At 34.9% G+C, this 22,385-nt stretch overlaps 5 protein-coding genes across 8 annotated transcripts; 2 read left to right on the top strand and 3 right to left on the bottom strand.

Annotated features, from left to right (window-relative positions):
• The first annotated feature begins 4,323 nt into the window (after positions 1–4,323).
• LOC106379876 lies at positions 4,324–5,475 on the top strand. Its single transcript, XM_013819728.3, has one exon. It carries the CDS (start codon positions 4,426–4,428, stop codon positions 5,386–5,388), a length of 963 nt encoding a protein of 320 aa, XP_013675182.2. The 5' UTR covers positions 4,324–4,425; the 3' UTR covers positions 5,389–5,475.
• Positions 5,476–6,123: 648 nt separating this feature from the next.
• Positions 6,124–8,763, top strand: LOC106382202 (putative uncharacterized protein DDB_G0270496). The gene is made up of 12 exons (XM_013822183.3): positions 6,124–6,292; positions 6,436–6,527; positions 6,595–6,854; positions 7,009–7,081; positions 7,165–7,239; positions 7,322–7,432; positions 7,520–7,653; positions 7,735–7,933; positions 8,021–8,053; positions 8,138–8,237; positions 8,328–8,412; positions 8,516–8,763. The coding sequence occupies exons 2-12, from the start codon at positions 6,453–6,455 to the stop codon at positions 8,643–8,645; spliced, it is 1,275 nt and encodes a 424-aa protein (XP_013677637.1). The 5' UTR covers positions 6,124–6,292; positions 6,436–6,452; the 3' UTR covers positions 8,646–8,763.
• Positions 8,764–12,010: 3,247 nt separating this feature from the next.
• On the bottom strand, positions 12,011–14,539 carry LOC106382200 (probable leucine-rich repeat receptor-like protein kinase At1g35710). The gene is made up of 11 exons (XM_013822179.3): positions 14,300–14,539; positions 13,959–14,106; positions 13,806–13,877; positions 13,470–13,541; positions 13,271–13,342; positions 13,062–13,205; positions 12,903–12,983; positions 12,763–12,834; positions 12,623–12,694; positions 12,468–12,539; positions 12,011–12,308 (listed from the first exon to the last, which is right to left on the bottom strand). Exons 1-11 carry the CDS (start codon positions 14,385–14,387, stop codon positions 12,218–12,220), a joined length of 984 nt encoding a protein of 327 aa, XP_013677633.1. The 5' UTR covers positions 14,388–14,539; the 3' UTR covers positions 12,011–12,217.
• A 37-nt stretch (positions 14,540–14,576) lies between these two features.
• LOC106382201 (phytochrome-interacting ankyrin-repeat protein 2-like) lies at positions 14,577–16,184 on the bottom strand. 2 transcript variants are annotated; one of them, XM_013822181.3, is made up of 2 exons: positions 15,993–16,184; positions 14,577–15,625 (listed from the first exon to the last, which is right to left on the bottom strand). In XM_013822181.3, the coding sequence occupies exon 2, from the start codon at positions 15,311–15,313 to the stop codon at positions 14,789–14,791; it is 525 nt and encodes a 174-aa protein (XP_013677635.1). In that variant the 5' UTR covers positions 15,314–15,625; positions 15,993–16,184; the 3' UTR covers positions 14,577–14,788. The 2 variants fall into 2 exon arrangements, with proteins under 2 accessions (XP_013677635.1, XP_013677636.1); XM_013822182.3 differs by having other exon boundaries at positions 15,998–16,168.
• Positions 16,185–16,964: 780 nt separating this feature from the next.
• Positions 16,965–20,802, bottom strand: LOC106382199 (meiosis regulator and mRNA stability factor 1). Of its 3 annotated transcripts, none has more exons than XM_022712344.2 (9): positions 20,340–20,802; positions 19,313–19,734; positions 18,953–19,210; positions 18,741–18,860; positions 18,425–18,657; positions 18,141–18,348; positions 17,820–18,053; positions 17,531–17,685; positions 16,965–17,440 (listed from the first exon to the last, which is right to left on the bottom strand). In XM_022712344.2, exons 1-9 carry the CDS (start codon positions 20,575–20,577, stop codon positions 17,227–17,229), a joined length of 2,082 nt encoding a protein of 693 aa, XP_022568065.2. In that variant the 5' UTR covers positions 20,578–20,802; the 3' UTR covers positions 16,965–17,226. The 3 variants fall into 3 exon arrangements, with proteins under 3 accessions (XP_022568065.2, XP_013677631.3, XP_013677632.3); XM_013822177.3 differs by having other exon boundaries at positions 17,531–17,688; positions 20,340–20,800; XM_013822178.3 differs by having other exon boundaries at positions 17,531–17,688; positions 18,141–18,324; positions 20,340–20,798.
• Positions 20,803–22,385: the final 1,583 nt, after the last annotated feature.

The following is a 22,385-nucleotide window of genomic DNA, read 5'->3' as shown; positions in this document are numbered from 1 at the left end:
GTAGTCAACTGAAATAATATGGATATCGTATGAGCCCATACTGATGGTAAGGGTTGGGTTACGGGGTTGACCCAAACTTAAGCCCAACATAGTAAGAGTATGAAGCTAAAGATTCGTTTGCCTAATACACATTTGAAGAGAATCATCTTCCCGTCTAAGGACTTGTCCGACTGTCCCATGTCTAGGCATAAAATAGTTGCAGAAGTGGAACGTATATGTATATATAATGTGCCAACCATGCAGTATTTCTTTTTGTAAAGTAGTGTTTGTTTGTCTCTTATAGTTCAATAATTATTTCAACTATAGCTATTACCTATATTGAACTACGAAATATTTGTCTTATAGTATATTTCTAAGTCAACTTAAATTTGGATAAACTCTAAGATGTAATCATACAATGAGCCATATGCATATAGTTTTATTTCTTGGCCACAGCTTTACAGATCACAAGTAAATAATCCAGCCGTATAGTTGCACATGATTTTCTCTTTTATATTTGTTATCATTCGAGTTATATAACTAATTAAGTACTCGTGTTTACAAGGACTAATTAAAAATACATAATTAGAGTTAAACTATATATTAACTTTGCTTAATAGTCTCTAAGACGATTCGATTATAAATTCTTTGAAACAAAGAACGATCTCTTGGAAAAGGGAAAGATTGTTGTAGTTATGGTTATATTTTCTTTTCTTTTTTTTTTGAAAAAGAAAAGTATTTACTTTTTTTATCTGCAGGGAGGAGAATTCGAACCTGGGTTAGACAATGATCATCCAATTTTCTAACCAATCTTTTCCTATGATCTTAATATGATTTCACACAATTTTGAGTTACAAGAAGAAAAACCGACATGTGATGATATATACACAAATGTATAATTGATTAGGTAGATTAGATGTCACTATGTTTTGGATTGTTGTAAACCAACACTATTCAAAATCACACTTACACAATGATTGACGAGTTATTTGTTCTACAAATTATAATGATGATGGCGATGTATAAACAATATGAAATACATATCTTAACAGATTCTAAATATAATAAATATATCTAATCTCACAATAAATGTCTAATTAGTTGGGTTGTGAATTCGATTTAAAAGTACTATAAAATATAAATCTTGAATATTCTCGTTATTAAAAAAAGAGAGAGCTTAAACTCAAGTATATAATTCCAGTTCAAAATGTTGCAAATAAATCGAACAAATAAATAGCAAAGATGTGACTGTGAGGAACGTTGACTCTAGATCGGTAGTAGCATATTGTCCATTCTAGTTCTCGGTAGTGTAAGAAAGATACATGTGTTGACAAAATAACAAAAGAAGATGCATGTCAACGATAAGGGTTCATATTGGTTATTAACCTAACCATAATTTGTAATGTTGTTAAATGCATGTTCAATTGTACTGAACCCATCAATACCAACACCACACAACTTTTTGTTTAATTTTACCATATTTAAAGTAACTGAGAGCAATAACTGTAACATTTAATATTTACTTAAACTATTTATAGATATGAAATAAATAATTTGCAATATTCCAAGAGATTTTTTCGTTTTTTTTTTGGCATCAGATTTTTTTTCGTTTAGTTATTGTTTTCTAATGAAACTTAATAATGATGGATCACGCCTAAATCATTACTATTTGCCATTAATTAAAAATACTAATAGTGGATATTCCCCATAATATGATAATAAGAAACGACAGGATGTAAAATTATATACCAAGAAAATACTCCTTCCGTTTTTAATATAAGTCGTTTTAGAGAAATTTTTATGTTCTAAATTATATGACGTTTTCAGTTTTCTATGTAAAATTTATTAACACTTAATGTTATATGACCATTGATAATAGACCTTCTATTTTATTATTGGTTGATTTGTGGTTAAGTAAATAATTAATGATGTTTTTGTTTAGAAAATATAAAAAATTAATGATTTTTTTAATCTATGTGCACAATTCTAAAACGACTTATATTAGAAAACAGAGGGAGTAATAAATTTGAGACAAGCAAACGGATAACTCCCTAACCACCAGATACATGATAGAGGTTGGACAAATTTGATAACTTCTCACTTATAAGAAAATTCTATTTATTGATTATTCTAAAATAAAACTATTAGCTTAATTAATAAGACAATACTTCATATTATTGCATTTGTTACAAGAACACAATTGTTAATTTAGTACATATGTTCAAAGGGAAGTTAATTAGTTGTCGTTAATCTTTGTAATAATAGATAAAACTAGACCCTGATCCGCGCGCCAGCGCGGATATGAATTTTCAATTTTTAATTATTTATTTTATTAAATGATGTATTTGTAATATTTGTTCATATTATATTCATTAAGTAAATATTTTTTTTTTGCATCTTAAACTATCTATTTTTTTACGAATGTGTGATATCATATAAAAAATATAAAAAAATGAGTATAGAGTTAATTAGATAATTTTAAAAACAGAAATTTTTATTTCGTGTGCGATATCATATAAATAACGATCCGCCCAGTTAACAAAAATCATGATTATCTTATGTGAATTTTTTTTTTTGACCATTTCATTAAAACTATATTAAATTTTACATATTTTAATTAGAATATTTTTAATATCTTTACCTTTTTAATTGAAATGCAACTCAATATTTTTTTAACAATTATAACAAAATATTTAAAAAAATATTTTTAGAATTTGTTTCAAAAATATGAAAACTACATTTTAAATTAAAATTATCCTAAAATATGATAAGTTTTGATATAAACGAAAACTCAAATTATGTCAAAAATAACGATATTCAATGATAACAACAATTTTAATTGATTATTTGTAAAAAATACATTTATAAAAATATTGTTTGAAAGAAAATTCATTTATCTTTAAAATATAAAATTAAATATTATAATTAAATAATAAAAAATATAAATAAAAACCATAAATTTAGCAAATGACAACTGAATTGTATCATGCTAAAATTTTCTTTCTAACAATTTATCAAATGACAAATGAGTTATGAACAAATAATACCATATAATTTTTAAAAACATAGTCATTCTTAAATATTTTTTGAATAAATAATTATTTTTAAATTTAATCAACTGAAAATAATATCCGTACAATTGTGTGAGTCAAATTCTAGTTTTATTGATGCATGTTATATATTTTTGTTGCATGTTTTAGGTAACATTTTAATGATGCACGTTTTTAAAAATCTCCATTATTAAAATTATGCACGTAAGGATAACTCATGAGTTTTTTTGGTTGATTAAATGACATTATGTCCAAATTTATTTAAGGATATTTCATTAAGGTAACTGAAAAAGACAAACAATAAAATAGGAAGTTTAAATTCATTTAAGCATATTTCATTAATGTAACTGAAAAGACAAGTGATAAATTAGGCAGTTTTATTTATTTTAGGATATTTCATAAATGCAACTGAAAAAGACAAGCAAGAAAAAAGAAGTTTAATTAATGAAGTAAGAACATTTTCAAATGAGTACTTCTCTTTTAATAATATAGATTATATAGGCTAGTCGATTTGTTAACATCCTTACTTTTAACTAATGCTAAACTTAATAGGTTTGGTAACATGCATATGATGATGAAGTCGCCTCAAGACAAATTCTAAAAGTTTGGAAATTTCTCACTCAAAATCATTCTAAGCAGTTCACATTATGAGAAAAGCATAAAACGAGCACCATTTTTTCAATTTAAATTTAGTTATTTAAAATTTTACTTTACTCTTTTAAGTTCTTATCATGATTCAGTTTCTTGAAAGCGAAGACTTCCAGTTTCCTCAAACCTATAATCATTAAGCTTTCAATTGAATACTAATACATAGACTCTCACTCTCCCACAATTTAATATTTAATATTCAACACACACATATGTATTTTTATGCATTGGAGGAGTGTATTGTAAGCATCCAAATCCAGTTACAGCCTAAGCTGCTAAGCATAACACACAAACAAAGGACTTTTCAAGAAATATGTATCAAAACCAAACCCAAAATTAGATTAAATTCTCCTATCGATTAACCTAAGAAACAAAATCTACACTTTACCAAATTAAAACTAACAAGGAAACGTTATTTATCATTCTATTCTACTCACAAGAAAGATCATTCCCATGCAAAAACCATTGCTCTTTTTAATTTTATTTTTATTTTTACAAGAAAAAGAAATATTTATTTTATTTTAATTTGCCTAGACAACTCCTCATAATCAGGCAAAATCGGTTGGCCTATCTATTCCCTTCTCTAACACCCAACCCACAATTAATTTAGCAAAAAAGTTTATAAAATGTACATGTAAAGCATTACATATCTATTATATATAGTGATGACATTTGAGAAACCTCTTTCAAGAATTGGTGGATCATTCAAGAAACACACTTCTTCAAAAGAAAAATAACAATAACTATAATGAAGAAGACAATGGAAGATCCAAGCAAGATCATGAGAAGATCAATCCACACATTCCTACAACACTACCACCGTGCCACCACCGCAGCCGCCGTTGCTCTCCCTTTCTCCACCGCTCTCTTCCTCTCTCAGCCCTTCTTCTCTTCCTCATCTTCCTCCATTCACATGAAGCTGAACACTCTCTTCCGCGGTGCTGGCTTCTCTTCTTCTCTTGGATTCTTCAACATCTTAAGCCTTAAACTCTCACAAACCCTCTCTTCCTCTTTACTCACTCTCCCTTTCTCCCTCACTTTCCTCCTCTTCTCCAAAGCTTACATCATCAAACTTCTTTCAAACAATCATGACTCTTCTGTTTACTACTTCCGCATTCTCAAAACTTGCATTTGTAACTCTTTCTTCCTCCTCTCAGCAAACGCCTCTGCTTTCGCTCTGTTCTTCTTAGCATCCACCATCCTAGACTCCTTGGGATTCTCTTCAAGAAACTTCTACACTCTCTTCTCCTTGTCCTCAGCTCTTATCTACTCAATCATCCTCGCAAACGCATTTGTCATCTCCAACTTAGCCTTGGTTTCATCGCCTTCCTCGTCCTCAGGAGGATACACAACACTTCTCAAGGCGTGTCTTCTGCTTCACGGAAGAACATCAACAGCATTGGCTCTTGCTCTGCCTACTAACCTCGGCTTAGCTGGAGTGGAAGCCTTGTTTCGGTACAGAGTAATGAGATCATTTTACAAAGGAGATAGAGATGTGGCTTGGATAGCTATTGAAGGAACGTTGATAGCTTACTTGTACGCTCTCTTCTTGGTTCTTGACACAGTAGTCAACTTCTTTTTTTACCAAAGCTGCGTCGAGAACGAGGAGGAACAAAAGATCGGTGGAGATGATGAGTACTCGATCAAGATCCAAATATGTGAATCAGATAACACTAAGATATGCATCAAAGGACCAAAGAGTTTATTTTAGTCGTTACATTTTTTTCTCTTTTGATTATTTTGGCATCAATGTAAAGTCACATACCAGAAACTATCAATGCCAATATTGGAATTTACATTTGGTTAATCCTATAGTAGAATTTCATTGCCGACATAATATGTATATCATAATATCTTTAAACAATGCTTTTATTACTCGCTTAAACTAATGAAGATGTTGACCAGATTCACATTAAGAAGAAGTGTCTTTGTTTTCGAGTATATATTAGTTTAAGCACACAATATTTCATTACAAAGATAAAAGTAGTTACAGTTCTCTTGAAACAGACAAAGCAAGAGAAGTTTTGTTTTGTTTTGTTTTCTTTGAATTGAAGAATCTTAATAATACAGTGACATATTATGCTAATGATCAAGTTTACAATAAAAAGGCAGGTGAGTGGTCTCAATCACTAGTCTCTTTACTAGAAATTAAAGCAAAAGCCCTGTAATATAACATTGAATTTTATCTAATTTTCCTCTAATGGAGAGAACACGAAAAGGTAAATTATACTCTTTATAGGTTAAAAAGCTTCAGAGTAGAATCTAGAAAACGTGAGTTAAAAGAAAAGGCTTAAGAGGTTAGTAAGAGAGAAGTAAATAATGTTTGCTCAAAAGAAATTAATAAACAGTTTTTTTTTTTTTTTTTTTGCCACAGAAGAAATTAATAAAGAATTAAGCAGGGAAATTAGCATGGGTTCCGATTGTGATTAAATGTTATGAATTTAAGGTCAGACCGACCGGTTCGATGGTCGAGTCGAGTCCTATCAAACCGTAATTAAAATGCAAAAACCGACTTTTTAATGAACCGACCGGTTCGTCGGGTAAAGTAAAATCTCTAGGGCTTCTTCTTCTTCCTCTGCTCTGCTCGTGGACAGCTTCGAAGTCGACGATTTCAGGTTAGTTTTCTTGGGGTTGTTCACTGTCTTGTTTCCGTATTCGTCACGTTTCTTATTCTAAGCTTATGTTTAATCTTTTGCGTCTGTGTAAATAGATTCTGCTCATTCACTTTGACGTAGTTTTTTTTTTCGTTTATTTGTAGCATTAGGAGTCTTTATAATGGATGGGGGATCAAAGAGTTCCAAAAGAGCGAGACTTTATGAAAGTGATTCAGAAGAGATAAGCGACCAAGAGGTAATTTTTTTTTGTTTTTCTTGCTTTTTGTCTGGTTAAAAGTCCATTTAGATGGCTGCTATTATAGGTGGAAAGAGAGAGCGAAGATGGTGACTTATCTGATGGAATAGATGATAGTGAAGATCATAGCATGGATGATGAGGGAGGGAGTGACGAAGGAGAAGATAGCGAGGAAGATGATGTGGATGAAGAAAGCGATGAACTTGATGATGATAATGATGAAGAGAGTGGTGATGAAGGAGATGATGATGATGATGATGATGACAATAAAGACGCGGCAATGGAAGAGCTTGAAAAAGAGTACCAGGAGCTTCGCTCTCAAGAACAGTAAGTGTTCCTCTGTATTGTGTCTAGAGAGAGCCTTATTGAAGTCTCTAAGTGTTTTACTTTGGCTTAGTTATCATAAACAAAAGAGTGTTGGCTGCATTAGAAGTGGCAAGTAGGTTTATTTATTAATATGCTTCTTCTTGTGGTGGTTTAGGGATATATTGAAGAACCTGAAGCGTGATAAGAACGAAGACCTTGCTAAAGGTCAAGCAGTGAAGAACCAGAAGGTATGACATTGATCTACTAAATGCATGTAATTGCAGATGTTTGCGACTGCATTTGACGATTCTCTTTTGTGCTCTATGTAAAGGCTCTTTGGGACAAAACTCTGGAGATCAGATTCTTACTTCAGAAACCATTTAGTACTTCAAACAGATTGCCACATGTAAGCTGTCTTCTCTCTCTTCTCCTCGTTCTTCTGTTCATCCTTGTTTGTGTCTTATGCCATAATGAAATGATTTTTCCAGGAGCATGTGAAATCCTCTTTTTGTTCTGAAGATGAGAAGGTCTCAACAGCATATGCTGAGCTAATTGCTTCATCTAAGAAGACAATAGATTCCCTCTTGGAGTTGCAAGGGGTATGTATGCAGAGATTCTTCTTCATTAACTGTATACGCTTGGCATCTCTGAGTGTGTTTGTCTCTCTGTCTCCTTTGTTTACTCAGGCTTTGTTTGGGAAGAACCCTTCCGTTGATCAACAAGCAGATGGTAAAGCTGCTTTAACTCGTTCAGAATCCAATACATCAGATGCAGAAGATAGCGATGATGAATGGCACCAAATATCTGACATGCAAAATAGGTAAAGACATGATTGTCTTTATTACACGTTTTATGTTTTCATTGTTAACACAAAACTGGTCTTTTTTTGGCAATGTGGTAGAATGTGTGTGTTCCGAAACAAGGCTGTGGACAATTGGCAGAGAAGAACACAAGTCACAACTGGTGCAGCTGCTATTAAAGGAAAGCTCCATGCCTTTAACCAGAACGTTAGTGAACAGGTTGCTTCTTACATGAGGGATCCGAGTAGAATGATTAAACAAATGCAACAATCAAGATCTACTGTTGCTGTCTTTGGAACTGTAAGTTTTTGCCTTCTAAATAATAAAATTAATACATCAGCTTCTCTTTAGTTTGTTTTCTGATCTTTTCAGTTTGCATCTATACAGGTACCTGTGGAGGCCATGGAACCAAATCAAGAGGTAGTTGTCACTGTTTTCTCTAGCCAAATCATATTATCAGTCGTTATGATTATCTTCTATACTTATTCTCTGACATGTATTTAGGAAAAACAAGTTGAAGGAGACCCTGAGCTTGTGGAAGATGCTGAGTTCTATCAGCAGCTGCTGAAGGAGTTCTTTGAGACCATTGATCCAGCTTCATCAGGTTTAGTCACAATAAAAACATCACAAGAACCGTTGTGTATGAAACCAAGTCTTTTTGGTTGTCTGAAAATCTCAATATTGACATTCGCAGAGGCGGCTTTCTATGCAATGAAGAAGTTTCAGACAAAAAAGAGGAAGATTGTGGATCGTCGTGCATCTAAGAGCAGAAAGATCAGGTAAATGCAAAAAAAGCATTTTCATCTCTCTGTATTGGATTCATTAGCACAATTTTGAGTTTACATTTTTGTCTGAATGCATTGCTGTGTTAAAACGAAACAGGTATAATGTTCATGAGAAGATTGTCAACTTCATGGCTCCAAGACGAGTCAAGATTCCTCCAAACTCTGCGGATTTGCTGAAGAATCTGTTTGGTCTCAAGACTAGAAACGGTCTTGCCTGTGAAGTATAACAAACCTCAATTTTTGAAACGCAGGAGTAGATTTTGGTTACAAGATTCATATTGTGAAAACTGAGAAACTCGCTTTATGTATCCGTTTTTTTATTGAAAGCATCTAGTTGTGGTCTTATATATTCAGTCAGGAGTGTTCATTGGTTTATTTCTCCATTGGTAAGGGTAGCAACTGCTCTATGTGGTGGCCATGGCCAGGACCATTCGCATTTTACTATATTCTCTCTTCTTATTTGGAATTTTTTAAATACTTGATGTGAAGAGAAGAGACTTTGAATGTTACAAGAAAAAAAAAGAGAGGAGAGACTATGAACTGATGATAAACTCAGTGGAGCGTTAAGGTTTGGTGTCAATAATTAAATGCGAGAACTTCGTTGGGCACTATCCAACAGAGTATCTACACATGATACCAATTGATTGGGAAATCTCCTTTTGTTTTACGTATGCAAGGTTGATCCCATACTTTTCCATTTCAATAAATTTCTATAAAACCTCAGTTAACAGACTCAACACCATATATATTCATTCATATCAAGTTTACTATTATTAGCAGGTCCGGCCCTGGGCTAAAGCCCGCAGAGCATAGGCTTCGGGCGCCAAATATTATTTACAATTTTTGTCCTCTTAGTTCTTAGTTACTAAAATTTGATGTGACTCCATTCCACTATGTCATAAGTTTTGCTCATATCTATTAAATTAATAGCCATAAATTATGTCTTACATCTCTGGTTTGTTCACAAGGCGTGAAAATTTTCTTGTGATAGCCGGATGTTATTAGTAATCAAACGTTTCGCCACAAAGACAGATAATGTCTCTGAGATCAAGTCCGAAATAACCCTCTTGAGTCTCTTGCATAATAGCTTGGAGATGATCTTGTAGCTCACGTTGCAGAGACTAATATGTCTGAACTGATTCATCTCACGAGGTTTATTCTTCTTGGGGATAATACATATATTCGTCTAGTTCAGATGTGGGTCAAAACTTCCCGTGGCAAAGAAGTCTTTCACAAGTCTAATAATGTCTTGGCGCTATCACACCAGAATTTTTGATATAATTTACTAGTCATGCCATCTGGTGTGGGTGGTTTTTCCGGGTTAATGTCAAAGAGAACTCTTTTTATCTCATGTTCATCTCGTTCTGCTAACAGTAGCCTGTTGTCGGCGGAAGACACCTTCCCAGAAATAAAGCGAAGTGAGGCATCTAGGTCTCACAGTGAAGAGGTGGAGAAGAGATCCAAAAGTATTGAACAACCACATTTTCTACTTCGACTGCACTCTTTACCGACCTCCCAAGCTTATCCTTGATATTGACGATGCGATTTTGGGCTCTTAGATGCTTTGTAATGGCATGATAAAATTTTATGTTTCTGTCTCCATCTCTATGCCACTGATCCCTGCTTTTTTTTATTTCCCAAAAGTTATTTTCTTCTCTAAACGCTTCTTCTCAAATCTTCCAAATCTTCTGTTATAGAAGAATCATCATTTTGGGGCAAGTCTATCTTATTTTTTAGTTCTACTATCAATAGAACAAAATTTGTTGGATTTTGCTTCTTCCAAGTATTGATCTTACTTCGACATGAGGTAACTTTTTGATGAAAATTCCGAATTGGAATCTCATCAAGTTGTCCTCATCCCGAGATCATTGCTTCCTTAAATCTTGGTTTCCCGATCCATATCTTGTCGAATATGAAGTTTTTCCTTTTTGGATTGGATTTTTGCTAGGACTGGTCTATGGTCTGATACCCATAGTTGTAAGTATTCCACAACAGTTTGGGTAAATAAATCGTGTCATTATCCATTTGCCACTGCTCTATCAAATTTGCATTTAATTTTTCGGGATCGTCTTTTTTCCACCCATGAAAATGAATTCCCTTTATATGGGAAGTCGAGCATCCCACAGTTTTCTAACATGATTCGGAAGGGAAGGAATGAGCTCTCTAAACGACGCCTTCCCTTCATGTTCTCATAGTTTCCAGTGATTTCGTTAAAGTCTCCAATAATAAACCATGCTTTGCTTCGGTTGGTACTCATGCATGACAATCGTTCCCAAAATAGGTTCTGATGTTCAACAACAGGGTCACCATAGACAAAGGTCATAAAGATTGCATGTCCTTCAAGTTTAGTTTCAATATCAATCATGTGCTCATCCGCATACAAAATAGTAATTGATGGATCATCCATATAAAATAGTGCAAGCCCACCGCTTCGTCCATAAAGCTCAACGGTACACACTTGATCATATTATTAATATTACTCTTTTTAAAGTTAAAAAAGAAGAATATTCCTCTTTTTAACGAATATGTTAAGTAATCCCTTAATTTTATATAACGCAATTGCTCAGTTTTTTTGTGCTCTCTTCTCGGTTACGATGTCGACTCTAGAGTTCTGAGAACAATCCGATGCGGTGAGGTTTTTGCTTGAAAGTGGAGCTCTAGCTCATCGGTTCTGCCTCCTTTTGAGGAGTCTACAAAACTCTTTACATGTTCTAAGGGCAACCTTAACGGTAAGTGTCTTAAAAAAAGTTCTAACCATGTTTATATTAGTTTTTTTTTAATGCAGATTATTTATTTGATGAAAAATTAATGTTTATTAAATATTTAAACCAGTGATACCAAAATAGCTGGCAAATAAGTAGTTTGATGAGTTCTTATAGTATGCTTGAGAAAATACTTACTTCTTATATCCCTTAAATATCTTAATTTTTTTAATTTACTTTTTTTTTATCTAAGAACCTGTTAAAAGGTTAGTGTTGGAACTGCCCTAACGTCTCTAGTTATTTCGAGGATATTGAAATAGTATGGATCTGCCTAGAGAAGTTGTATTATAAAAAAAAACAATTGGGATGGCCAAGTCTACAAAAAAAATATACTCCCTCCGTTTCAATATAGATGATGTTTTAGAAGATTTGTTTTGTTTCAATTTACGTGAAGTTTTGAGATTTTAAGGAAGTTTTGAGATTTTAAGGTTAACTTTAACTTTATTGAAACTGTTCAACCAATTAGATTTCACAGTTTTTTTTATAATCGGTTAACTGATTTTAAAATTATATCTTTAAAATATTTTTCTAGAGAAATGTAATTTTCTTAATCTTTGTATACTATTACAAAACATCAAGTATTACGAAACGGATGGAGTATTGAGCTGGTCTGGATAATATTAAAGCCCATATAAATCCCACATGACCCGGAGTCAGGGCTAGTGTTTTTTTCTAAAACAAACAAGTTCTTCGAACCATGAGAAAAGAGATTAGTCTAGCTGAGTATTCATTGATCTATATATATATATATATATAGATATTGTAAGTTCTCTGTACTGTGATTGTAAAAAAAGCAAATTGGTTTTTGATCATGGAAAAAGACTTGCATAGATAAAAAAATAAGTTCAATAGAGATTAGTAAAATGTGTCTAACTATACAATATGAAGATAAAAGAAAACTTGTAGTCATGTTTTCTTCCAATTTTCAAAGAATCAAAACCATACAAAAAAGTGTAATGAAGTAAGCTAAAGTGGAACCATCTCTAGGTAGCTCTGAGACATTGTTCTTTTAGAACCTCCTAGTATCTTCTACCACATCACACGACAAAATCGGAATCAGAAACTTCTAGAACTATGTGGGTGCCAATTGGGTTAGCACCTTGTTTGAACATGTTGCCTTCGATGTACCTGAAGCAAACAGAAACATGTGTTCTTATTGTCAGTACTTGTCTGCAAAAGCAACACCAGAAACTCATTTACATTGTTCAAATCATTGCACTCCAAGTATCACTGTTTTATCCAAGTAGAAACTTTGCTATATAGTTTGAAAATAGGGTGAGAACTCACATTTCTTTGAGGAATGGATGCTTGTAGAATGCGTCTGGGATTCTCCCAGTAAACTGGTTGTGATCAAGATACCTGGTTCCAAAATTATCCCATGAGAATGCATGTTTTTTTCTGGATTATAAGCAAATCTGAGAGATCAACACACACAAACTTACAGGAATGTCAACTTAGGAATATGAGAAATGGCAAAAGGAATGTTTCCAATTAACTTGTTGTAAGACAGGTACCTACAAGATGAAGTAAACATAGATTAGTGTTGTCCCAATACGGTTAATGTGCAGTGTAGAGTGCTTACACAATCTCTAAGCTCGTAAGATTAGATAGCTGAGCAGGGATGCCTCCACTCAAATAGTTATTATTCAAGTACCTAAAAGGTTCAGAGATTTTTAGTGTGTTATCAAAAGGAAAGAGAGAAGTGAAGAGCATAATGCTTACAGGTTGCGAAGAGATGGGAAGCTACCATCAAAACGAATAAGCTCACGTATAGTTCCCACCAAGTGATTGTTACCAACGTCTCTGAGAGTAAGAATGAACAAAATGAAACCAAATCTCAGTAGAAACTGTAAAGTAGAAGATGTGAAGTGAAGTGTTTACAGGTGGCGGAGGTTCTGAAGCGTCCCTAGCTCAGCAGGTATTCTACCAATGAGACGGTTTTCTTGAAGATATAGATACCGAAGCTCGGGAAGAGCAGCTAACTCCTTCGGAATCTCTCCTTTGAAGCTATTGAAGCTCAAGTACCTTTTAAAAAGAAAGTATGGTTACTAAAGTGAACACTCATCAGAAGCTAAACAAGAGGTACTTACAAATGTGTTAGCCTCTTCAGCTCCCCAATCTCAGGGGGAATCACATCTTGTAGTTTGTTCCACCTCAGGTTCCTAATGGTTACAACACAGTAAAAATGATTAATAATGTCACATTCAAGTCTCAGAACATAACAAAGGTAAAATGAAAAAGACAGATGATCAACAACACTATATCATTGTAAGAGCACAAGGAACATACAGTACTTTGAGCCGTTTTAGTCTCCCAATCTGTGGAGGGATTGGACCAGTCAGCTTGTTGTTATGTAGATCCCTTCAAAATAAAATAAAAACCAAAAACCATTTTCAATATAACCTTCTCAAAACACAAAATCTAAGTAAATCTCAAGCCCCTCCTATCTCGTTTGCAAATATAGATATTCAAAGTTGTTACATAAATCTACCTAATATCACACAGTGTTCTAAAAATCGGTTTAGGCGCATTCCTAATCAATAATGTCCTAATCGGCTAATTAACGTCTATCGATTTTTTTGAACATTGGTCACACATAAGAAGATGTGGTAGGAAGCAACTTACAGTCTAGTCAAGTCCAAAAGGTTTGTTACTGCAATGGGGAAAGGTCCAACAATAGAAACTGCGTAAACTTCTCTGTAAAATCAGACAGATTTTAAGTTATATAATTCATTCAAGCAAATCAGGTTTGATACAGAAGAAGAAAGTGAAACTTACAGTTCTGTGACAACCCTATAGCCACCTTGTGTGGAACAGGTGACACCAGACCAAGGAGGAAGGTCTCCATCTCCACAAGGATCATCACCAACCCATGAATACACCACTCTCCATCCCAAAGAGGCTTTTATTTCATTCAAAGCTTTCACTGTGCGGCAGAGGATCAACACAGATTTAAAACTTTTTGAGGAAAGCTGAGCATAAGGTTATGACTAAACAGGAACCAGATAAACTCAGTTGAGATATCAGATCTATTCATTGTTCACACATCTAAAGAGATAGAGAAAACCAAGCAATGATCCATAAAAGACAAAACCAGAAGGTGGAAACAGCAGACTTACCATCACGCTTAAGCGTCTTGGAGTGAGCCAGAACAAAGAAGAGAGACAAGACACAGATCACAAGTAGCTCACAGCGAGAAGAAACCATTGTTCGAAAGAGAGAAAAAACGGATCTAAAAAAGAAGGTATATAAAAGCCATTTTCTTATCTTCCCCTTGAGATTCGTAAACCGTATTCAAACCAGTATCTCAACGACCGGTCTGTGCTGTTTTTAGGCATGATTAATTGATTTGCTCAAGTGTAAATAAACCTGTTGGAAGAATCACATTATCTCAGATGAAATGAAAACCAGTTTGCTAATATTTGCTTAATCCAGAACAAACAAAAGTATCACATACAGAAGATTTATTATGCATGGCATACCAGCAGTTTCACATGTAGCAATTTTGAACCAAACACAAAACCATAATATTCTCTGACAAACCATAATGCTGAGTTCTGACATTTTCTCAACGGCAAGACCTGAGAAAAAAAGACAGCAACAAAGACTCAGTTCTCAGAACTGGAAGATGTGTCTCCACCAGAAGAAGAAGACTCGCTGTTAAGCTTCTTCATCTCCTCATACGCCCACTCCAGTCCATGACAGTAATGCACCGGCGGGTTAAACCTAGTATCACTTATATCATCAGGTAAGAACGCACCATTCTCCACCAGAAACTTCACAGCTTCTCTCTTCCTCTCTTTAGCCGCAGCATGGAGAGGAGTCCACCCGCAGGAGCCCCATGTCCTTGCATCAATATTAGCCCCACGCTCAAGAAGCAGATCCATGACATCAATGTGACCTCCCTCCGCTGCAAGGTGAAGAGGGCTCACCCCTTTCGACTTAGGTCCCCACGCTAGAGCGTTAACATCAAACCCTTGGTCGAGCAGCTGCTTGACTGATTTCAAATCGCCTTTTCGAGCTTTGACGTGGAGCGGAGTCCATCCTCTGTCGTCGAGGTTGGTTATGGAGGATCGGCGTCTGAAAGAGTTGCGCCGGAGCGAGAATACAACAAGAGGCTGGTCTTGGATCATTATAAGTCTGAGCTTCAGACAAAAGTAGGACTAGGAGACTCACTCAGCACACAGGAATGTCTAAAGAAGGTACCACAAGCAATAACGAGAGTAGAGACTGAAGGAGGCAAGAGTTGTGTAACTGAATTAACGGGAGGCAGAGGAGTGATTGGCGATGCAGTAAGGGAAAGAAGGATTCAACACAGGGCCAAAGACACAAAGCTTTTGAGAGATCAGAGTAAACGCCATAGACAAGGAAGAGAATGTGAGCATGAGATTGAGAAGATTAGAAGCCTAGTGATTATGGAGAATCCTCCTCCAAGACATTGAGACCTGCCAATAAAAGGGAAAGAGGAAGAACAAAACCAATTAGTGAACACAACAACTAAGATGAATCAAAACAAAAACAAAAAAAAAACAGCAAAGCTGATATCTTTGAGATGTAATAACACAAACCCAAGACGCAAAATCTCATCTTGTGTAATTCAGCTACTAAAAACCCTAAAAGACACCAAAAGGTCCAAGCACAGAACTTCAGCGATCGAATTAGAAACGATGCCCCTCACAAGACTAATCAATCGAAACAAGGAATCACCAATCAAGACATCAAAGGCTCTTAATTTCACACGAAAAATATGAATCTAAAGGACTTTTCAACAAATCGTGAGTCGATGAGATGAAGGTATGGAGAAGCTCGTACCGTACCCAGCGAGGAGATATAGAGAGAGAGAGAGATCGGTGAGACCAATCTCTTGGAGTTATAGATTTTCTTCTCGCTGAGGAATATGGAGTTTGCAGCAGAGCACTCAGGGTTTTTTTTCGTGGAATGAAGAAGAATTGAATCGAAGAAGAAAGAGGAATGAGTTTTGTTTACTATTTCTTGTCGAATGTGCCAACTCATACACGTTAATTAAAAAAGGCTTTCATATGTCGGCCCAATATACTGGGCCTTTAGTGTCTGGCCCATTATTAAACCGGTTTTCCGATAATTTCCATGTCAACCTAGTGTTTATTATGTACCGTATGTACGCCTGGGAGTTATTATCAGACATGTGGATTCAATCCGAGATCTGCTATGGATCCGCTTCGAAAATAGGATATCCGGATAGTGAAATCTTGGATCCGTCCAAACTAAATCCGGATCCGGATACCTTAATTTTTAGATCTGGATATCCGGATCCGGAGCCGTATTCTTAAAACACATTAGATTTTTAAATTTCATTAATATTTATATTTGATATATTAATATTCATACATAAATTAATCTTATAATATTATATTTTAGTTTTACAATAATATAGACATATATAAATATATTTATAAATCTTGTATACATCTTTAATTTATGTATTATATTAAAAATAGTATTTTTTTAAAAAAAATATTATTTTTAATTATTTTTACGGATCTGGATCCGGATCCGGATATCCGCGGGTAAAACAAATTCTATTTTTAATTATTTTTACGGATCTGGATCCGGATATCCGCGGGTAATAGAATATCGAGACGGATATCCGAAATCCGGAAACCACGAATCCGGATCCAGATATTAAATCCACGGATCCGGGTACCGTAAATTTCCCGGATATCCGGATCCGTCCCAGACCTAACTGTATGTGCTAAATCGCTAACATAAATGATAAATGTATAGAACATGATAGAACCATTTGAGTTTTAACTTTGAAGCAACACCAACTCATCCAATTATTCATTATTTTTTTTTACAATCTTGTTTCAAGTCCATTCAAATCTTTAACATTATATTAAAACACACCAACTCATCCAGTTATTACCTAATTTGGTTTCATACACAACCTCACACACCTTAAGGTTCATTGCTGCCAACATAACACATGCTATTCACACAATTAACGTACACCATTATTATTAGTTTCCATAAATTCAAATTCCAGCCTTGGATATTTTAACATGTCTTAACTCTTTCCCCACCAAAGGCGTGTCCATAATTTATCAACTTGGACCTTCTTACTCTCTTCCCTTTTACCAGCCTCTCCGGGATGCTCCTTACCTCCTCCTGCACACTCCTTTTCACGTTCTTGTTTGTGCTTTGACTCATCTTCAAACTTCCCGGTCACATTCACATCTGGTGGCACTATTACTCTCTCAGGAATTACATCCAAACATCCTCTGTAACACCAATATACAAAGTAAGTAACCATTAATAGATACTTTACTAGAATTCAAGACGCAAGTCCAGTAATTGTTGGCTCTTATTACCTCGATTCTTTGGGTATTCTAGACTCTCGATTCAGTCCATTGAAAACATGCACCAGGTTCTCGGATACTGCGTTTACCTCCTTCACTTCCTCTTTATCTTCTTCTTGTGCCCCTTGATCACTTTCTTCTTGATTTTTCTTTGAGTCAACAAATGCCTTCTACAGCAATAATCTAGTTTAGCTTCTTGATCTTTGTTTTACTATGTATATACTCCTATGCAGCCCTAAGAGTTATATATAACACATTTTATATATAACTCTTAGGGCTGTTTGTAAAACTTTAAACTTACATCTGTTTGTTCCTTCACCATGGCAGCATTGTTCTGAGAATCAAAGGCGGTTTGGTCCTTTGCATTCTCCTCAGAAAGCTTGGCTTGTCCTTTAGACATGTTTTCATTCTTGGCAGATTGCAACTCCAAGTTTTGTCGATGTTTTTTCCCATAGGTGTGATTTTCATATGCAGCCTTGCTGTTGCATCTCGTCTGGCAGACTTGGCACCACACAGCATCATCTACAAAGGCAGCCTACATCAAGAGTAAAAAAAATGTCAAATGGGAGTTGATATCAATTAAAAAAAAAAGACACAAGAAGTAAGTTGTGTCAGTGACTACCAAAGGGTGGTTTGTCCAATGATATATGTTACTGCAGACTAGTGTTGAAACACCTTGGCTATCACAAATCACTACGCAATGATGACAAAGCTTAGATCGGCGTTCCATCACCTCCTTCTGCTTCTTCTTCTTCTTCACATCCCCTGAGTGATTATCAGTTGCTCCTTGAGACTGGTTTAAAGGCCTGACAATGCCATCAAAACATTCTCTGTGAACACAAGTTTCATAATATTATTAAAGGTAAATGAGTTTATTTTTTCATAAATGAAGTTAGCAAAATGTACCTTGCTTCTTCATTTGGAAGCTGTTTGTTAACAGTCTCTGCCTGGTCTTTAGTTCTTGGAAGTTTTTCTTGTACACTGCTTTCTGAGGTGCCAAATAGTATCTCTCTGAGCTCTTTGCTTTGCTTCTCCAAGGACTTGGTGTTGTTCTCTTGAGTGTTTTGACAATGCAACAGAGACTCTGTGATTGTTTCTACTGGTTGACGCTTTTCTCCCTCACCTCTCTCTTCAACCTCCTGATCCAACCACATTATTATGTAAGTCTTCATTCTTTGTTTTTATCAGAGTTAAGGTTTTAACCAAAAGTCAGAAAACTTGCCTCTGATTGATTCACCATGGCAACATACTTCTTTTTAAACTGAGACTGTGCAATTGCTTCTCTTGGTTGAAACTTTTCTCCTACACCTTTCTCTTGGAGCTTCTTAGAATCAATTAGTGCCTGAACCAACAGCAATATATCAAGCATCCAAACAAGCTTTATGTGACGTTGCCCAAACGACAAGCATTAGTCAGCATATGGTCTAGTCCTACCTTCCTTGACCTTCTTCTTATTCTTCTGTTCTGTCTTGTCAGAACCTCCTTAGGAAACACAGCTGGTCCCGGAACCTTACCTGATTGCAGCTCCAAGTTGTGTCGGTGTCTTTTACCATACGTGTGCCTTGCATATACCTCCTTACTGATGCAGCTGATCTGGCAAACAGTACACAGAACAGGTTCCACAACATCTGCTTCCTGTATAGGTTTGACTGAAACACTAGCATGAGCTTTATGACTAGCTACAAACGCAGCCTGCATAATAGACCATGCAGTTTATTTTGTTTTTCCTTAGTTTCTCAGAACAAAACCATCTTCAAAAAAAAAAAGACAACAGCAAGTAAGCATGTAGTTTACCTGAGATGTCTGTCTTTTATCTGAGAGGTGTGCTCTAAAGCTATCAGAAGAAGTAACATTAGTATCTCCAACGACAGAAGTTGAACCAGTTGGTTTGCTGGATTGAGCTAGTTCAGAAACTGGATTAGAGACATTACAGCGTCCATTGTTAACCGGTCCAGAGGATTCACCACTTGTAAGAGGAGGACCTCCTGATGCTAGGCTTGTCCATAGCCATACATTTTTGGCAGCAGCGACAAGCGGAGCCGAGGCACGTGGAGGCTGAGCGAGAAGAATGGTGTACCTCCTCATACTTAGCTGGTGAAGAGCATTGGAGAAGTCCCTATCACCTGAGATGAGCATGATGTTGGCTGGTGCAGGGTTGTCTACAGCCCACAGCAACATATCAACTAGAATCTTTTTATCACTCGCATCTTTCACTCCTGTTAAGACCACCAAACAGAACATGAGCAGAAACAAAACTTACTGTCATAACATGCGAGAATATAAACTCCCATCAGGACATGACTAATATATAAGAGACTTTACTCAATCCATTTATAGTCAATTATTTCAAGTTAAAAGTCCAATAAACTTAATATGGTATCAAAATCCACAAACGTGCTGCCCAACCAGACCGAAATGATCCGGCCCATCGAAAGAGCCCGATCTTAAACCGGCATGACCCGAATGATCCTGCCAGTCTGACCTGGATCGAATATTGTCGAGATTAATTATTATACGAACCATTATCTCAAGGGCTTGAGAGAAATAATCGAGAATTTCGGTAGGACATGACTAAATATAAGAAATTTGGACCTATCCATTTATTGTTAATTGACTTTTTAGTTGGAAGCCTATGTTAACAGCTGAACAAAACTAAGATGAGAACAAAGCTAACACAAGCTATAACTATAGGTAACCCAAAGACTGAGTTTTGATCACAATCTTCCAAAGTCAAGGACTAAAAGTAAAGATCTTGGATTCATCATCAACAAACAACTAACAGTAACCAAACTCAAAAGGAGTGTTTTGTGAGGGAAAATACCTGCAGGGACGTGATTAAGGCCAACACCAGTAGAAGAGAGAGCTTGCTGAACATGGTGAGGGATGAGGTTGGTGTCACCATAAGCAAGGATTGAAACAGGACCACAGTAGTTCATATCCAACAAAGCAGAACCCAAGTTCTGCGCAATCGCATGAGCATCCCATCCTTTAGGAACCTCGCAGTTCTCTATATCCCACCAAACCGAAGTTTTGACCTTGGAGTACTCTGCCATAGTCATCGCTGTAGATTTCTAGATAGGAGACAAGACACAAGTTGTGGTGTTCTTAAGATGAAGAAGCAAAAGTGTGAACAAAGGATTACTATTCTCTCTCGCATTCCTTCTCTGCTAAGGTATGGCTATAAAGGTAGCTAAGTAATCTCACAATCTGCTTTGACTATGATGTTTATTGCTTTCCCATGTCGATGAAGAAACCTTTCAGCTTTCTTAGCTTAAGTCAGCTTTTTCATTGTACTATGAGCTACTTATTGAAAATTGTATTCTACTCTACCACGTTGGCAAATTAAAAGCACGCCAATCAGACAACGAGAGATACCTGCTTGCTGTAATAAAAGCACATCGGTAATTAGCAGGAATAAAACTCAAAATTTGGATTGATTAGTGAGGCCTATAGTTTAACAAATTTGATCAATTAATACGATGCATTCTGATCAATTAATTCATTTCCTAACGAAATTTTTTAATAAATGACAAATAAATCTTAATTAGTTTAAACGAATTAGTAAACATTTGTTTGATTGTAAATTTAGAGATTATGAAAATCAGAAATAATTTCAAACTACATTTTGATCCGCGCTTTAAAAGCGCGGGATTAAATTTTCAATTAACAAAAAAATTATTAATATATTTTACACTAATATGTATAGGTTTTTACTTTTAAAGATTTGATATTGGAGAAACATAACTAATTTTTGAACTATGTAACTAAGCCTTTTTGAATTTTTGACGTCTCATATTAATTTTTTATTCTCATTTACATGCATTTTTAAAAATGAGCTTATTTTTTTGCTATCCAATAGTTAATTTTAAAAGTAAATATATATTATTGAGTAGAAAGATTATCTATGTATTCCCTATTTTGTTATTGCATATTTTTGGCCAATACAAATAAACAGTATTTATTATAATACCTGGAACTTTGTTTTTTCTAAAATTAATACTAATCTATTTGTGAAAGCCCTGTTAGTCCAATGGTTTGACTAATAGTTCATTAATGCTTATACACCAGGAGGTTTGGGGTTTAAACCTCAGAAAACGCAAATTATGCAGATCATGGAGAAAAAGGGTTACAAGAAGTATTCAGCATGGTGCAAGGGCAGATCGGAGCGATGCTGTCAGACGTGCATTCTCATATGATGGTAGAATTGTCGGCTGTAAAATCATCTATGTAATATTTCTCATCGTTGTAATAACATAATTAATCAGACGTTAAAAAAAATATTAAACTATTTTATATTATTATTTTATGTTTTTATTTAAACACAATTAATATAAAATGACAATTTATATTATTATCAAGATTTAAATTATAACTGGGCTGCCTTATATTAACATTTGAATTGATATTGGATCTCCTATAGCGGGTCTTAAACTATACACGATTTTAATTACCTAAACCCAAAACAATTGGGATAAGCTACATCTCTGTTTCAATCTGCGATGATATCTAAAAAATTGATGAATTGGTGGAAGTGGATTAATTCTGAATAATATTTTTAGATCGTAAATGATTAAGTTGGATCAAAGTTTTAAGAAATCTACATTATAATCCGACGGTTGCATCACTCCTCATGCGACACGTCAACGATATGTGGGTCTCACTTTTAAAAAATGTGAAAAAGTGTCAAGTCTGTAACTCAAATTCGGGTTATTGAGATCTAAACGACAACATTTATACCACTGAGCTAAATGATTCTTTGTACATTAATGGTTGAAACAAATATATATTTATGAAGGTCGGAAAACTTTGCTTCTTCGGCTTTCTCTGTGGGACCCACACTTATTTATTTTATCTAATGATTTAATAA

Source organism: Brassica napus, chromosome C9 (genome assembly GCF_020379485.1).
Source record: "Brassica napus cultivar Da-Ae chromosome C9, Da-Ae, whole genome shotgun sequence".
NCBI classification, from domain to species: domain Eukaryota; kingdom Viridiplantae; phylum Streptophyta; class Magnoliopsida; order Brassicales; family Brassicaceae; genus Brassica; species Brassica napus.
Note: the sequence above shows the minus strand (reverse complement) of the source record. Positions and strands in the feature narration are given on the sequence as shown.

Coding starts and splice junctions, on each gene's coding strand:
- LOC106382201 (XM_013822181.3), bottom strand. CDS start 15,313: ATGATCCAAGACCAGCCTCTTGTTGTATTCTCGCTCCGGCGCAACTCT.
- LOC106379876 (XM_013819728.3), top strand. CDS start 4,426: ATGAAGAAGACAATGGAAGATCCAAGCAAGATCATGAGAAGATCAATC.
- LOC106382199 (XM_013822177.3), bottom strand. CDS start 20,577: ATGACTATGGCAGAGTACTCCAAGGTCAAAACTTCGGTTTGGTGGGAT. Junction 18,658..18,740: donor CCATGGTGAATCAATCAGAG/GCAAGTTTTCTG, acceptor TGGTTGGATCAG/GAGGTTGAAGAGAGAGGTGA. Junction 17,441..17,530: donor AGAATACCCAAAGAATCGAG/GTAATAAGAGCC, acceptor TTGGTGTTACAG/AGGATGTTTGGATGTAATTC.
- LOC106382202 (XM_013822183.3), top strand. CDS start 6,453: ATGGATGGGGGATCAAAGAGTTCCAAAAGAGCGAGACTTTATGAAAGT. Junction 6,855..7,008: donor GAGCTTCGCTCTCAAGAACA/GTAAGTGTTCCT, acceptor GTGGTGGTTTAG/GGATATATTGAAGAACCTGA. Junction 7,934..8,020: donor CTGTTGCTGTCTTTGGAACT/GTAAGTTTTTGC, acceptor GCATCTATACAG/GTACCTGTGGAGGCCATGGA.
- LOC106382200 (XM_013822179.3), bottom strand. CDS start 14,387: ATGGTTTCTTCTCGCTGTGAGCTACTTGTGATCTGTGTCTTGTCTCTC. Junction 14,107..14,299: donor CAAGACGCTTAAGCGTGATG/GTAAGTCTGCTG, acceptor TCTGCCGCACAG/TGAAAGCTTTGAATGAAATA. Junction 12,309..12,467: donor CATCCATTCCTCAAAGAAAT/GTGAGTTCTCAC, acceptor TGTTTGCTTCAG/GTACATCGAAGGCAACATGT.